The sequence below is a fragment of the Lipotes vexillifer genome, unplaced genomic scaffold (genome assembly GCF_000442215.2).
Source record: "Lipotes vexillifer unplaced genomic scaffold, Lipotes_vexillifer_v1.1 scaffold1156, whole genome shotgun sequence".
Taxonomy (NCBI): Eukaryota; Metazoa; Chordata; class Mammalia; order Artiodactyla; family Lipotidae; genus Lipotes; species Lipotes vexillifer.
Genome location: NW_006773601.1, coordinates 255687 through 272955, shown reverse-complemented (window position 1 = coordinate 272955; position 17269 = coordinate 255687). Strand labels below are relative to the sequence as shown.

The following is a 17269-nucleotide window of genomic DNA, read 5'->3' as shown; positions in this document are numbered from 1 at the left end:
TTTGCAGAGTACCAAGCTCATAGTAAGCACTCAAAACGTGCTTTCTTATCAATGACTTTTAAAGATCTAAAAGGAATTAGATGTCTTAAGGGCTCATTTTGTGTTAGGTACCACATTCCATGTTTCATACATCTCTCAAAACCCAGATAAACACTGTCCTTCTGATTTCCTGACATGGACATGGAGATCAGGGGAGGTGAAGTAATTTGCTTAAGGCCATTCAACCATTAACAAGTATAGGCAATATTTAAATCCAGGTCTTTACAATTCTACAACTAGTTAAGAAACTGTATTGAATAGCCAGGCCAAGAATATTTACTGAATTCCCCTTTCATATGAAGTGCCAAGGAGATGCAGAGGGCTTCATTTCAAATTCTAAAGGAAGGGTCATGGTATCCGAAGACTGACATATAAAAGATGCTTTTTGCCTTCAAGCAAATACTTTAAAGTGCTATTTTTAATTGAAAATTTATAGCTGTACTTTTTTTTTTTTTTTGCGGTACACGGGCCTCTCACCGCTGTGGCCTCTCCCGCTGCGGAGCACAGGCTCCGGATGAGCAGGCTCAGCGGCCATGGCTCACGGGCCCAGCCGCTCAGCGGCATGCGGGATCCTCCCGGACCGGGGCAAGAACCCATGTCCCCTGCATCGGCAGGCGGACTCCCAACCACTGCGCCACCAGGGAAGCCCTATAGCTGTACTTTTTAAAGGTGGCGATTCTGCTTTCTCTACCCTCCTGCCTCACAGCCAGAACACCACCTGAAAGTAGTGCCACAGGGCAGAGTGAAAGAAGCATAAGTATCCCTGTTTCCAGATCTAGCATGTACTGGGCATGTGGCCTTGGGCAAATTACTAGACCTTTCTGAGCTTCAGTTTCCTCATTTGAAACATGGAAACAAGAACAAGTATGCCCACTTCCCCAAGGCTACTTTGAGGATTAACTAAAATATATGCACTTTCTATATGTCAATGCTGAACCTAACGTATTATTCATTATAAGACCCAACCTTGGTACATTAGAGTCACACGTACCATGACAAATTCTTCTAGACATTATTGCACTTCACCCTTAGCAGAACGCCTGGCATAAAGTAACTACGTACACAATGCTAATATTTTTTCCTTTTCCCTCAAGGAAGAGGTAGAAAATAAGAAGAAGTGGTGCAGAGAGAAGCATCTTACTGTTGTGAACAGGGCCTGGGCTACCAGCTGCCCTGAAGAACCAATGTCAGTCATCAAGGATGAATGGATGACCAGCCACGCTTGGGTTTGTCCCCATCCAATCTGAAATACCTCAGATTTCAGTGGTAGCCACGGTCAGTCTCTCTACCGCTCCTCTCCCAGTGACCTGGATGCATCCCAATTTGCTGTTGGCAATGATCTGGCCTGGAGCAGCTTGGGGAAAAACATCATTCTGCTAAATGCTGTGTAAAGTAAAGACACTGAGAAAAAACTTGAAAGTCTAAAAGGATATTCTGGATGTTCACCATGAGTAATTGCCATGTTGGGACTGGCAACTAAAATTGCATTGCAGGGATATTTACCCAATTTTCATAAAAACTATTATGGCTTTATTTTCAAAGCAAGTAACTACAGAGCCATGTGGCTTGTCGGTAAATGTTCAAGTGATTAACTGAGAAATGGGGTGGGTGGAAGAAGGCTGTGAGGCATACAAATTTGAGAAAAACAAAATTTAGAAAAAGATGTTTTTTGAACTGTTAGAGCTAAAAGCATTTGAGTCTGTAGAATGATGTTCCATATAACAGTGCTAAGTCCTAGACCCCAGGAGAGAGAGGAAGGAACATTGGCACATCCATTTCAATGGTTATTTTTGAACATGCAGTTAGGTTTTCAAATTCAGGTTTCCTTAGAGTTAAAATCTTGGCACAGACCAAGAGCCACTTGCAAAGCCAAAGCGCATTTTTTAGACTTAGCCCTGTTACAGGGGTGGGACACCCTCTTGCTTTTCTGGGGTGCAGGCCGGCCCTGCCCTCTCCTATCCCTGGTGCGAATGACCTGAGCCCAGACCAGGGTCTGCAGGGCAGAAAGGCTGCCAGAGCGTCTGGGGGAGTAGGGAGGGAGGAGGTTGGGTTTCCCTGGGCAAGGTTAGTGAGACCTCCTATTCCACTGCCATAAAGCCTTGCCTGTGCAAAACTAATAACCTAGGGTGAAAATGGTGCATAAGAAAGTAACTGAAGCTGGGCTCCAGAACCTGACAACCACAACAAACCCTTCTGTATCGATACCGCCAATGGCTGTCTTCTGTACCCACTACGGAATGTTTAATAAGTCCATCCCTCCCCCACCTCCCCCCCGCCCATGGAGCTCCTGGTGCCACCACCAAGGCTGCCACACTCACAACCACCACCACCACCACACGGCTGGGCAGTGACAGAGCTAGACTCAAAGCCAGATCTGGCTGGCTCCAGGGCTTGTGCTCCCACATGCTTTGATTTATCCCATAACCAGAGTCAAAAACCAGCTTTCCTCCCCCAAACACTGCAGTGGGGCACATCACAGGACTACACTCTGCTACTGACCACTGCCATTCAATATAGGTCCTCATCTCTTCACAAATACCAGTGCAGAAGGACATGCCTTCCCTTCAACCAGCCCCCAGGGAGAGTGTCCACGTCTTCAAAGGGCCCAATGCTCACTTCTCTATAAAGACATCCAACCCAGCGCATGTGCCAGCACGCCAGATAGGGGACAAAAGGCCACTGGTACAAACAGAATTTTAGATTTTCCAGTGAAAAGCCACTTGACTCCTGAGGGCTATTTTTTTTTTTTCTTAAAAAAATTTTTTTTTTCCTGATGCCTGTTCTGGATATGTGGGGAAATGTATAAGTAAGTGACATCCTGAAAGGATGAAGCAAACATGACCACATCTGAAGACTGGTAATTTAAGACAGGTACTGCTTTCCTATAGACAGCATTTCTTTTAGTTTTCTTCCAAAAAAAAAAAAAAAAAAGTTGTAAACTCTTAGTCTAAATTACTTTCTCTAAAAAAGCTTTCAAGATAGGGCTAGTCACATTCCATTCCTATCCCCATGACTTGATAATTTCTACCATGTAAAAGACATTCCCGAATGATGTGGAATCAGCATAAAATTAACACACTAATGATAATTCATGCAAAATTATATGTTAGTAGCATTGTAATGAACCAATAAATATTTATTGCTTGAAGATATGAGATTAGGGAATTGCTTCTTTTATGGGAAACCACTCAAAAGATAGTCTTTCAACTTTCAACTTGAGCTGTTACAATTATTAGATTAACAATTTTTTTGTTAACTTTAAATTTCAAGGCTAAATTTTCCATAAAGTTAAAATGCTACAAAAATGTATTTATCATGAAATTAGAATGATGAAGGAATATGTCAATAAATGTAGAATCAATATAGTCAGGCCTGAATAAAAATGTAACAGCTGTTGTCACATAAAATAGTACCACAAAATATTCCTAAAATGTCAAAATTGTCACTTGGAAAAATTTCAAGCTGTGTGAGGTGAAGACTCAATTCACTTTTATAATAAAAATATTATACAAGAAAGAATTACACATATTTTCTAGAGAAAGGCTCATTAGAAATAAAACGAACTTCTGGGACACGAGTTACATCTCTGTAATTCTGCAGCAAAAGACTCTTCCCTTCAAACAGGATGCACTGAGTGTTTAACACATTAATTATCATCCTTCATCAAGCATAAAACTAACAGTCAGGAAATACAGCTGCAATAGCACAATTATCAACACACTCAGACTATGCCCCACAGCAAAGAAAGCAAATGGGTTGCTTTTCATTAACAGAGCTTGGCACACCTCCCCAAAGACAATGTTTTCTTTCCAGCCAGCATCCCAAAAGGCATTTAAGGGGCTATTTGCTTAGGTAAATCCAAAGAACAAGTAAACCATGAAAATATTTAATTAAATTTCAAAATATTCATTATTGATATACAGTGCCACTCATATATATACATATGTGTGTACACATATGTATACCTATATGTACTGAAAGATGATTTGATCAAGTCAAAATCTTTTATATAAAAGACTTGTATTTTTAAAACATTATTAGTGCAAGAGGGTTGGTAAATAAGGTTATAGTCCATGCTTGACTGTGATACATAAGGTATTCATGGCTTTCATTCTCATAGTTTGTGGCATACAATATGATATGCAATGTGCCTCCATCTGTGCAGTAATGGGCTGGGTAATAACAGTGTTCTATGACACGGGTTTGAGTCCACATAAAGAAAGTAATTAGCTACTAGCTTCAGATTCTAATATAACATGTCATCATTGAAAGCCTAGATGAATAGCGTTCTAAAAAGATAATAAAAGCATAGTTTATTTGGTTTACTTATGGACACTTAACATCCTCAACATTATTATAATCTTATTACACCTTAACAGATGTATTATTACTCCTACTGAATTTATATTACAATTGAACTATAAACTGTTACTTAAACCATAATTTAAGGAAGGCTTGGGGGATGTAAAAGGCAATGCGTGGGCCTCTCACTGTTGTGGCCTCTCCCATTGTGGAGCACAGGCTCCGGACGCACAGGCTTAGCGGCCATGGCTCACGGGCCCAGCCGCTCTGCGGCATGTGGGATCCTCCCAGACCGGGGCACAAACCCGTGTCCCCTGCATCAGCAGGCGGACTCTCAACCACTGCACCACCAGGGAAGCCCTAGATTCTTTTTTTCTGTATGGATAGCATATTATTGCAGCATCAATTATTGAAAATTCTCCCCAAATAATTGCTTTGGTGCCTTCGTAACAGAAAAAAAAAAAAAAGAAAAAAAAAGGCAATGTGTAATCATCTGCCCAAAATATTTGGAATTATATCTGAAGCACTGCCATCAGACTTTCACTAAATTCCCTGCCCAGAAAGCCTCTAGCATAATCAGCTTGGTCCTCTCTGCAGGAAAAATATCACAGCAAAATTTAAGGAGTCATATTTTCCTCAGCACAGAAGGCCAGGGATACATATAGGATTCTTCTATGCTTGTGGCACAACTTCAATTTCATGATTTTATACTGTACTTTATATGCAATTAACTCAAATCTGAACCTCTTTAAAACTGTATCTGAGATAGGCATTATCTCATCTTCCATCTGGCCAACTTGTGTTATGTACAGTTGTCTTTCAAATGACTGATAACCTTTGTATTCATTATAATATAAACTCTGACACACATTTATGCCCTAAAACCTAACACTTGCTGCCTTACCAAAGGTTAATCCATGGGATTCTGCTCAGGCCTGTGTAAGACATGTGAGTAGTGTGAGTTATAATAATTTTAATCAATCTGCCTTGGTCGGGATAGCTGCTTCCTAAGGCGCCGAAAGCAGCAGTAAATCACAGAGAAGTCCTTACCAACAGCTGTAACCCAGCCAGTGTGATAAGGAAGGCTGCGGGTTCGCTGTGTGCAGAACATCTGGCTGGACCAAGGACGATGCACAAGAAATAAAAGGTCGGTCCCCTCAAGTGCTTATAGTTCAATTGTTTCCACTATGCAGCATGTCAGCAAGTACCAGTGAAAGAGTAAGTGACCAGCTGACAAGGGGATCAGGAAAAACAAACTCGATGGCCAGGGTATCTGTCTGGGGTCAGGTCAGGTATATAACAAGGTGAGGGGACTGTCTTGCGTTCCTCTTGGGACCTCCAATTAAAGGGTCATGGTCTTAAAGTGTTTCTGTCTTAGTACTTTTGTAGATGCAGTGACATTATAAGCACCTCAAAATCAAAGAGGTGTTTTAAGGAAAAAGAAAAAAGAAAAATCTTCTTAATGTTTTGTCAAGCAAAGTGATGAGACCTACTTACAAACTGCCTGAAAAATTAAAAGGAAGGTAATTTCAAGGTGAAGTTTAACTAGTTCTTTCCTGGTCTCTTCCTTTCAGAGATACGACCTGGCAACAAAGCACCCTGTGTTCTGTCACCATTCTGAAAATCCTTTTAGAACCCAAATCACTTCCATATCTCGATATGTATTCACCCTCAGCAACCATTACAGAGCAAAGTGATTCCACCTTCAGTTGTAATACTGAGAACCTGACATTTTGCATGTATTCCTTTTGGGTTGAGAAATCACTGAGTTTAATGTTGCTTCTTCAATTAGAAAATAGGACTGTAGTGTTAGGAAAAAATCATATTCTATATTGGATGGTACTCACAGAATAAAATGATATTTGTTAGAAGTAAGGGAAGAAAGGAAAATGCCTTCTTAAGTGAGTATATTTTAATTTAATAAGTAAAAAGTAATAAAGTGTACTAGACTTGCACAACTTTCTCTTTAGCAACATCAAACAAGTACTTTAAAGGAGCAGGGCCAATCATTAGGCTCAAGTTCACCACAATTCATCTCCCAGTAACAAGTACCAAGGTTCAACCTGTGTTTTTGGATGGCTGTGGCTTATTGTTGTATTGAATACTGATGTGGTAAAAAAGACCCTACTAGGGGGCATAATTCTCTCTTTGACATTTAGAGTCTGTTATAATAATGATGCTTGCTTCATTGCTGGTGATAGAAACAAATCTTTACTTTTTATAAGATTTTCTAACGGCCTCTCTAGCTCTCATACCTTTTTTTTTTAATGTAATATTTATTTATTTATTTAAAAAAATTTTTTTACATCTTTATTGGAGTATAATTGCTTTACAATGGTGTGTTAGTTTCTGCTTTATAACAAAGTGAATCAGTTATACATATTCATATGTTCCCATATCTCTTCCCTCTTGTGTCTCCCTCTCTCCCACCCTCCCTATCCCACCCCTCCAGGTGGTCACAAAGCACCGAGCTCATCTCCCTGTGCTATGCAGCTGCTTCCCACTAGCTATCTACATTACGTTTGGTAGTGTATATATGTCCATGCCTCTCTCTTGCTTTGTCACAGCTTACCCTTCCCCCTCCCCATATCCTCAAGTCCATTCTCTAGTAGGTCTGTGTCTTTATTCCTGTCTTACCGCTAGGTTCTTCATGACATTTTTTTTTTCTTAAATTCCATATATATGTGTTAGCATATGGTATTTGTCTTTCTCTTTCTGACTTACTTCACTCTGTATGACAGACTCTAGGTCTATCCACCTCATTACAAATAGCTCAATTTCATTTCTTTTTATGGCTGAGTAATAGTCCATTGTATATATGTGCCACATCTTCTTTATCCATTCATCCGATGATGGACACTTAGGTTGTTTCCATCTCCGGGCTACTGTAAATAGAGCTGCAATGAACATTTTGGTACATGACTCTTTTTGAATTATGGTTTTCTCAGGGTATATGCCCAGTAGTGGGATTGCTGGGTCATAAGGTAATTCTATTTGTAGTTTTTTAAGGAACCTGCATACTGTTCTCCACAGTGGCTGTATCAATTTACATTCCCACCAACAGTGCAAGAGGGTTCCCTTTTCTCCACACCCTCTCCAGCATTTATTGTTTCTAGATTGTTTGATGATGTCTAGCTCTCATACCTTTAACGTAGTGAATTCATATGGCTGATAACCTTTGAAGCTCTCATGGATGGCTGCCATAGTGTGAGAAGTTTTCTCCCAAAAATGGAGCAGAGTGGTCTGTAAAGAAAGTAAAGAAAGTAAAGCTATTAGCATTTTAAATGCCCCAATCTAATCAGGGGTCCCAGAGAAGTGTGCCCATCTGTGGCTTTCAAAGGTTTTTTGTTTTTTTTTTAATATTTATTTATTTATTTATTTATTTGGTCACGCTGGGTCTTAGTTGCAGCATGCGAACTCTTAGTTGCAGCATGTAGGATCTCGTTCCCTGACCAGGGATTGAACCTGGGCCCCCTGCATTGGGAGCGCAGAACCTTAACCACTGGACCACCAGGGAGGTCCCCCTCAAGGTTTTCTGAAACACGATTTTGGCTTATCTCTGCAGCCTTGTTTCCTACTATGCCCCTACTTACACCCTGTATTTCAGCCAAACTTAATGGCTCTCTGTCCCCCTACAGCTCATGCTGCTCCACCACCTGGGACATTCTCCTCTCCATTCTCTTTGTACTTGTCCCATCTGATCCATCCTCCAAAACCCAGGGCTAGTCATTAACAATGGACTTTTGTGATTCCCTCAGTTGATTCCATTTCTCCCTCTTCAAGCCTCCATTGGATTTTGTAGATCTCACTTCACTTAGCACACCCTGTTCTGCCCTTGAGGTAGAGAAAATATAGTCAGACGTTACCGTCTCTGACTTCCTTTCTAAATTTTAAGTTCCTTGAGGACAGGAAATCTGGTTTTATCCACTGTATATTCTCTACAACACCCAGAGTTTGCCTCCCACCCTCAGTTGGTGCTCAGTAGTACCGTTGATGGATACGAGTGCCATTCTGAAGGAACTGACATGCAACGAGGAGACAAAAGCAAGTTCATTAAATTATGGCAACCTCGTGGGGAAGTGACCATGCCGTGAGAATTAGAGCAACAATGCTAAGGGAGTTCAGAGGAGGCTTACTGAAGGAGGGGACACTCTGTCTGGTACCTGAGAGTGGAATTTGGAAAGGCACAAGTGGAGAGGGAGAGCACGCAGGCAGAGGGAACCACCTAAATAAATGCAGGGAAGTGGGGAATTACAGTGTATATACAGGGAATAGCTAACATTTGGTTTGATTAACTGTAGGATGCTAAAAAAGAGAGATGTGGGAAGTAAATTTTAAGAAAGGCAATCTGAACTTCATTATGCCCAAACCATACTCCGGGCTCAAACACCATTTTTCTGTTATCTAAACCTTGTAACATTCTTGGTCCGCTGCATCAAACATCACTTGGTTACCTGGTATGTTGCTAGCATATGAGACAAGAGATTGCATCTGCTCGCTCCCAGAAGATCCACTTTTTGACACACATCCATCTTCAATTTGTCAAAGCTTTTTTTGGCAAGGCGAACTTGTGTTTGCACCTGTGAAAGTAAAAGAGAATCTCTGAACCACTCAAACCGTTTGGTCAAAATTTGTCGGTGAGAAAACACCAAGAGCGGGATTAACTCTTTCACGTAAGAAAACACCTTTGAAAATTCCAGGCAAGTGAGAAGATGCGACAATATCCATTCTTTACTTCCAAAGGACCTAAACGACAGTACTGTATATCATGATCTTACAGCAGACTTACCATCCTAGTATTTTTCTCAGTCGAATGGTAGAACTCCTCTCCTCTCACGGCATTCACAAACTGACCATAGTGGGAAGAAGTCTGGAAACAGGCAGGGTGGTAAGGGGATAATATTTGCCTTACGGTTTTCCTATGGTTCTTTGAAGCTGACTTCCCCATGTACTCCTCACTCTCCCTCCCCTAATGTTAACACCTTACATAACATGATACATTTGTTAAAAATATGAAATTAACACTGATACAATCCTATTAACTAAACAACAGATGTTATTCAGATTTCACCAGCTTTTCCACTAAGGTCCTTCTTTTCTGTTCTGAGATCCAATTTAGGAAATTGTGACACAGCCTAGAAAACTATCCCCACTGACAAACTTTCAACTTCTTATTATTGCATATGTACACCAGCAATCCTCCATCCATCCCTAAGCCGTGCAGTAATTCAGGGATGGAGGGATGGTCAGGAAGATTCAGAAATGTTATTCTACATATTATTTGATAATAATACAGAAATAAACTTTAATACAGCTACCTTAAAAATAGTGCAATCAAAATTTCCCCTTCCTCTAACCTGAAGCATCACTATATCCTATTTTAACCAGGGAAAGGTAGTCACATATTAATTTATCTCAGATAATTCATGCAGCTGTAGTTACCAGGTAGGTAACTGGGAGTTGGGATTAATGCTGACTCATTAACGGTAGCTCTTTCATCACAGGATACCTCGGGTGGGTATCTCCGGGGACTCGAGGACAATGTCTACCTTGATCACCAGTATATGATAGGCACCTGGCGACCTGGTACAAAGCAGGTGCTGAATATATATTTGGCGACTGAATCAAGAAAATTTCCAGACCATTTCTAAAGGTAAAGTACCTGAGTACCATTTTAAAGTAGAACCTTTAAAGTAGTCTTAAAAGTGATAGTTTTATTTTTTAATAAAAATAATCATGAAGATTATTTGATTTAAAATATATTAATTTTATCACTAATAATTTATATTCACAGCTTTTAAAATTATAGGGTATTATACAGTAATAGTAGCAATTGACACAATTGTTATCATTTGTAACAATTTAATAATCAAAACAATTCAACCATAGATATAATTCAAAATTAATATTATACAATCGATACAAGTGAACAATTAATACAATTCACTCATCACATGCCAGCTTCATTCTCTGTTAGCCTCTGTTATTGCGCTCTGATGGCTGAGGGTAAGAGGCTTCATCAGAGGAAGTAACTGACAGGCAGGGCTGGCATTCTAGATTAGCCTGCCTGACTCCAAAGCCACGCTCTTCTGCTGCCCCAAACGACTTCCACTAACCATTGCAAAATCAAGAAGCTCAAAATTATGATTCTACCCAGAAGCACAAGTTTTCCTGTAGGCTTCTATGGAATTGGAAAATAATCAGGCAGTACATTTAATACCATATTGGCAGAATTAATACCCTATATGAATAGGGTCTTGTTTCTGTAGCTGTGTAAAGCATTTCCTAAGAATTCCTCTGTATTCCTAGGTCTACAGAGCTTGGAAAACCAGCAAATGAAGCCATCCAGCTCCTCTCAAAGCACACCATGAGCTTAAATAAATCCCAGAACTCGATCATTCCTCACTGTGGAGTGGTGAGACTCTAGGGAAAGCTACTGGGGCGTGCGGACTATAAAAGGGGTTAGGATGTGTTAAGTATCAGTGATTTTCTGCCCTTCTTTGAGAGGAACAGGGATGATACAAAAGAGAAAACCCAAGTTCCTGAAGGGAGAAGTGGAAGAGTGTGGAGGGCAAGAAGTTTAAGCAGCTGAGAGTTTCACTGCAGGTCCCCACTGGTTCACCAGTTGCTCGAGCCAGGAAGAACTCCTCAACTGGGATCCTGAGAGGCATCTTCTTTACCCTTTCCTTCTGAAGGGGGAGGAGATAAATACACGTGTGAGCTTTCATGTATGCATTCATTCAACACATGCTTAGTGAGCATTAGTGCCTATTATGTGTCAGGACCAGCGCTTGGCGCTGGGAGGTCTGTAAAGGAATGAGACACATAGCAGGCGGTCAATAAATACTTAAGAATGAATGCACAGAGGCACAAGGACCCCCTAGTCTTTTAGGGAAGACAGATAAGTTAGCAACTACATTATAATACAATGGGAAAAGTAAAACAACAGAACTAAGAGTGAAGACAGAGGTAGCACAGACAAGGGAATGATTAATGCTGGGGGTGGCATGGGCAGGGGTGTTGATCAATGGCATTAAAACCCCAAGTACAGGCTTTCTAGTATCCATACCCTTAGCCCTGTAACTTTGCAGCCTCCTCCCACTCTGACACTGGGCTTGGTATGTGACTACCTTTGGTCAATGGGCCAAATGTGATGCAACTGGAAGCCTGGGGAAAAAGATGCCAGCATGCTTACACTTTCCCCCTCCCTTATCTGAGACTGCCATGAGAACACATGCCCAGGTCAACCTGAGAATGTGCCTGGGCTGGCCAGTTGGAGAGGTGCTGAGGCTTGTGCATGCAAGAGACACGAGGAGGACAGCCCAGTGGTCCCAGCAGATCAGCCTTTGGCAAAGCTGATGCCCAGCCACGTGAAGGAGGCCAGCCACCGTCAGCAGAGCCTCTCCCCTCCCCACAGCTCACGGGTGAGCCCAGCAGAGACCAGAACTGACGTGCAAACCCACAGGCCTGTGAGTAATAAGAAATGCTTATTGTTTTAAGTCATTGAGTGTTAACAGTTGTTTATTTCATAGCATTATTGGGGCCATATACATAACTGATGTAAACGGTAAGTAAGGGGCAATGAAGGCTTCTGAGATGGCGGGATATCTGAGGTGAGTCTTAAGGCATGAATAGGAGTACATAGTAAATACAAGGTAGCCATGAGGCTGGCCTGCTTATGTGGAGGTTCTAGATTTTTCTAATTAAATACAAATTACTTTTCTGTGGGGATGTGAATTTTGCTTTTTCCTTTACAATAATGATCAGTTACACATAGATATTCTTTTATCCTAGAAGAAAATTCTTTTATAGATATTCTTTTATCCTAGAAGAAAACTTAATTCCCTTGCTTATAACACAAAGCTCATGAATTAACATACATTGAAGTGTGCCCTAATTTAATTTTGTTTGAATTTTGTAAAGTAATTTTAGAAACCTAGAAGACGACTTCAGCACTTGACCCAGTGAGTTCTGAAAGGCCATATGATTTGTGTGTCAACAATGATTGTTAAAATACTTAATGCACTGCTGAGTTGCCAAATGTTGAGCCCTTTCCCTGCCAAACAAGGAGGATGTTACACTGTTGGGCATTTTGAATATGGCAAAGTTCATTTAATATTTTGTGCTCCATGTCTGTTCTCTAAAACACATTTCCAGTCTGCAGCCCGAGGACAAAACACCAAGGACACAGGCGAGCATAGGCCACCATCAAGAGTCTAATTTCATATGCTTCCAGATGAACTTAAGTAAAAAATGTTTTGATTATTATTCCTTTCAATCCCAAATAAATTATATTCAATTACAGAAACATCTTGAGGAGCTCCTGTAGTTTTCAAGGTTCTTTAAAAAAATCTTCAAACAAATGTATCTTTTTTTATTTCCTAATTTTACTCCTGTTGCCCCAGCTTTGTTCTCTTATTCTCCAAGCTCTAGGATATGATCACATATATTTGACCCTCTTTAGCATGGGTCCTGCCTTCCCAAGGCTGCAGAAATTCAATTCACCAGAGAAAGGAGTAATGTCTTGTGTGCCAAAACTACAGGGCACTTCTCTGTACTTACTCGTCATAACCTGAAATTCTACCTCTTAGCCCCAACTTGAACTACATATGATGAAGCCAAAGCTATTCGTACTCAGTACAATCTGGCTTCTCCATTCAGTGGGAAAAGTCTTCATATTACTCACGACCAAATAATTTGAGAGTAGCTTTGCACTTTTTTCCTAGTGTTTTCTTTCCTTTAAAAGTAAAATAAAGCCACAACCCCCATCTTACTCTTACTTTTACATTGTCTTCTAGAAGATGGATTTGCCTCTCTCCCTCTATCCATTCACTTAGTAAATATATACTGAGTATCTTCCACATGCCGATAACAGTGAGCAAAAGGGAGGCCTCATGATGACAGTCCAGTGGGCATTTTCATAGCAGTGAGGAAATAACTACAAACTGAGTGAGGTGATCAGAAGGAAAGCCACACAGTTCCATAAGAATGACTTACCAAGAAATCCCAACAAGAGTATGTTCTGGGAGGTGGTGCTCAAGCTCTCTTCTGAAGGACTGAGCATGGTTAATTGTGCAAGGAGAGAGAGCTCCAGCAGGGGGAGGAGGATGTGCAAAGGCCCTGGGGTAGAGGGCAATAAGACAGGCCCCAGAAAACTAGTGCAGCTGGATTGCTGAGAGCAAACAGAAAGGTGGTGTGAGATGAGGCAAGAGAGGTGGGCTGGGGCATATCTCAGGGCCTTGGAGGTGTGCTCAGGATTTTAGTTTTTATCCTAGAAGCAGTGGAAAAACATTGGAGTCTTTGAAGCAAGGAAGAGATAGAACCCTATTTTCAGTGTGAAAAGATCACTTATTGCAGTGTGTGGATGGATTGGAGGGAGATGAGATTATAGATGAGGATAGATCTAGAGTCAAGGGGAGAGATGATGGTAGCCTTAAACTTGGGTAGTGATGATAGATATGCAAAAGAATGCTCTGATTGGAGAGATATTTAGTAGGTGAAACAGACTGGACCTGGTGAGGGGTTAGATGTTGGGGGTATAGAGGATGATGCCTATGTATCTGACCATCCCAAGCCCAGTATCACTGTCTAATTTTCCTTTTCCACCAGGTGATTCTACTTATGTCAGTTCTTGTAGACACCTCAGACCACATCAGGATTCTTGGTTTGCTTTCTCAACCAGTTCTCAATACTCCTCCCTAATTAACTTATCTATTCACCCATATCTATGCATCCTGCATTCAGAGAAAAATTTTAAGATCAGAGAATACAAGAATTACTTCTTTTGACTTTTAGGAAGGTGCCACAAGAGAAAGTCTAGCCTATCTGAAGCCACTTGGAAAACAGAAGGTCAGATATTTGGCTTCATTAAAAGGAGATTGTTTTTCTGAGGCCAACATACTAAGACCTCTAGAGGGTCAGATGATCAAACATCCTGCTGAGTCATTTTACTGGACCTGATTTATCCTATACTTATCCACTGATGGCAGGAGCAATTCTGACATTGTATTACGTACAGAAGTATGTATAAGTGACTGGGTGTGCACCATGCATGTGTGTGGGCAGCCACGTGTAGACTTTAGGAGCTATCTATTTTTGGTCTTCCCTTAACAAAACCCTCACCCTGCTTTCAAAAATGTTCCTTTTCTTTATTCTAATAATGTGGCTTAAATGGGGGTTGTTGGTATGCTCTTTTATAGACCACCCCTCCATTCCCACTGACTGGCCCAGGGATGAGCACCTTAACCCAAGGTGAGTCAGTCACAAGGCACCATGGATGCCTGATTCAGGGAAAGGCACTTGGTTCAAGCTGGATGAATCAGAGCCCTTCCTCAGGATTTTTTAACTTGGAACTAGAGAAAATAAGTTTCAATCCTTTTCTAGGGACTTCCTGCACTAAGGGCAGGAAGTCGTGGCATTTGAATTTCCTGTGGTATGAAGAAAATTGGTCTGAGAGAATAAAGGTGACATATAGAGAAAAGCATAGAAGAGACAGAGTCCTAGTGGCATTCAAATTCCTGGGTCCTGCTGCCCTTCCTATGGTCACATGAGATTTCTCCATTTGCCTCAATTAATTCAAGTTTCTGCTCTGCGGAACCAAGCGCTAATACAGGCTGCTCACTTTTGCCTTCTTGGAAATTCATATGAAAGGTTCTATGATAAGGATCCTTTTTTAACTTTGATTATTCCAGGGTTTCTAAAATTTATTTAAACAGAGAACCCTTCCCATATTTCATATACCACCTATTACATGCAATACATTTTTTAGGGCGGAAATCCCTGTTTTACAGAAGAAGAAATCACGACTTAGACACTTAACTGATACATAAAAATTAGAATCAAACTCAGGTGTGTTTGGTTCTCTAATCAATGCTCTTTACATTAATCCATGGGACACAGGGTAATTGATGTACCATTGACTATGTAACTCACAGTGTTCCAAGTCTATGACATGCACAATAGGTGCAGGTACCATTTCAGGAATCGACTATGCTGGACTTATCAATTTAGATGTAGGCATAGGGAGACTCCCAAGCCACATAGCCTGAATAGTACTTCTATCAGAAATCTAAGGCTCTTTAGCTCAGACTCCTCAACAAAGTGGAAAGAAACCAGTGCACCAAATTCCCTTAGGTGCACGGTGGTCTGTGGATTCCCTGATTTCTAGAGGAAAAATATGCAGAGAGGGTATCTCTTTCATTCTGTGCCTAGAAGCTGATGCCAGCACTGCTACCACCACTAGCATCACCACCACCACCACCATCATCATTATTTCTTTTTTAAGGTTTAATTAAGTTTTTAATAGTGTTAACATTAATCTTTTTTTTAAAACATTTTTATTGGAGTATAATTGCCTTACAATGGTGTGTTAGCTTCTGTTTTATAACAAAGTGAATCAGCTATACATATACATATATCCCCATATCTCCTCCCTCTTGCATCTCCCTCCCACCCTCCCTATCCCACCCCTCTAGGTGGTCACAAAACACCGAGCTGATCTCCCTGCGCTATGCGGCTGCTTCCCACTAGCTATCGATTTCACATTTGGTAGTGTATATATGTCCACGCCACTCTCTCACTTCGTCCCAGCTTACCCTTCATTACTTTTAATCAGCTTTATTTATGAGGTTAAGATTTAATTTTAGGTGTACAACTCGATGAGTTCTTGGACAAATGTATACAATCATGCAACTACCATCAGAATTATGATATGGAACATTTCTATCACTCCCTAAAGTTTCCACTGCAGTCAATTCCTTCCCTCAAGTCCCAACCCCTGCCAACTACGAATCTGCTTTCTGTCACTACAGATTAGTCTTTTCTAGAGTTTCATATCAATGTAGTCTAGTTTTTTTTTTTTACGACTGGATTCTTTCACTCAGCATAACCCCCTGGAGATCAATGTTGTTACGTGTATTTATAGTGTGCGCTTTCTTATTTCTGAGTAGTATTTAATGGTATGGATACAGCGCAATTTGTATACTCATTTGTGTTGTTTCCAATTTTAGGCTGTTTTGAATAAAACATCTGAGCATAAGTTTTTGTGTAGACATGCTTTTAATTCCTCTTGGGCAAATATCTAGGAATAGGATTCCTAGATCATACAGTAACTGTAACTTCACTTTTATAAGAAACTGCCAAACTGTTTTCCAAAGTAACTATATCATTTTGCATTCCTACCAACAATGAATCCAAATTCCATTGGTTCCATATCCTCTTTAACACTTGGTATTTTCAGTCTTTTAAGCTCTATCCATTCTAGTGGATGTGTAGTCATAGTTATTATGATTTTAATTTGCATTTCTCTAATGACTAAAGATGGTGAAATTCTTTTTATGTCTTATTTTCCACTTATATATCTTTAGTAATGTGCTTATTCAAATCTTTTGCGTATTTTTAAAAATTAGGTTTGTCTTTTTATTACTGAGTTATGAGTTCTCTATATGGATAATATAGATCCATTATCAGACATAAGTTTGAAAACATTTCCTTTAAGCCTGAAACTTGCCTTTAATTTTCTTAAAAGTGCCTTTTGAAGATAAAACATTAAAAATTTTGATGACATCAATTTACCAAATTTTTCTTTTATCTAGTTTCTCTTTTTGTGCCTTTTTAAGCAAAACATTCCCTAACTCAAGGTCACAAAGACTTTTTCCTGTGCTTTTTCTTCCAGAAATTTTGTATTTTCAGCTATTACATTTAGATCTATAATCCATTTCAAGTTAATTTTTGTATGGTATGAGGTATGGGTATAGGTTGATTTTGTTTTCCCCACATGTGGATATCCAACTGTTCCATGTGTTGAAAAACTGTCCAACCGCCCATTGTATTGCCTTGGTTGGCACTTTTGGCAAAAATCAACAAGGCATTATATGTGTGGGTCTATTTCTGGACTCCCTATTCTATAATTTTGATGTATATATTTATC

At 40.2% G+C, this 17269-nt stretch overlaps 1 protein-coding gene and 1 non-coding gene across 7 annotated transcripts in view; both read right to left on the bottom strand.

Moving 5' to 3' along the window:
• The window catches only part of ICA1 (islet cell autoantigen 1), a 145553-nt gene that overhangs the window by 33412 nt on the left and 94872 nt on the right, over positions 1-17269 (bottom strand). For 5 of the 6 annotated variants that reach the window (XM_007448442.1, XM_007448440.1, XM_007448443.1 and 2 more), the window contains 2 exons: positions 8796-8921; positions 7486-7584 (listed from right to left, as the gene is read on the bottom strand). In XM_007448442.1, the coding sequence (XP_007448504.1) occupies positions 7486-7584; positions 8796-8921 (225 nt within the window). The remainder of the gene's footprint in view (positions 1-7485; positions 7585-8795; positions 8922-17269) is intronic. The other variant, XM_007448445.1, reaches the window with a different exon arrangement.
• On the bottom strand, positions 7786-7858 carry TRNAG-CCC (transfer RNA glycine (anticodon CCC)). The gene has a single exon. It is a non-coding gene; the product is annotated as a tRNA-Gly (tRNA).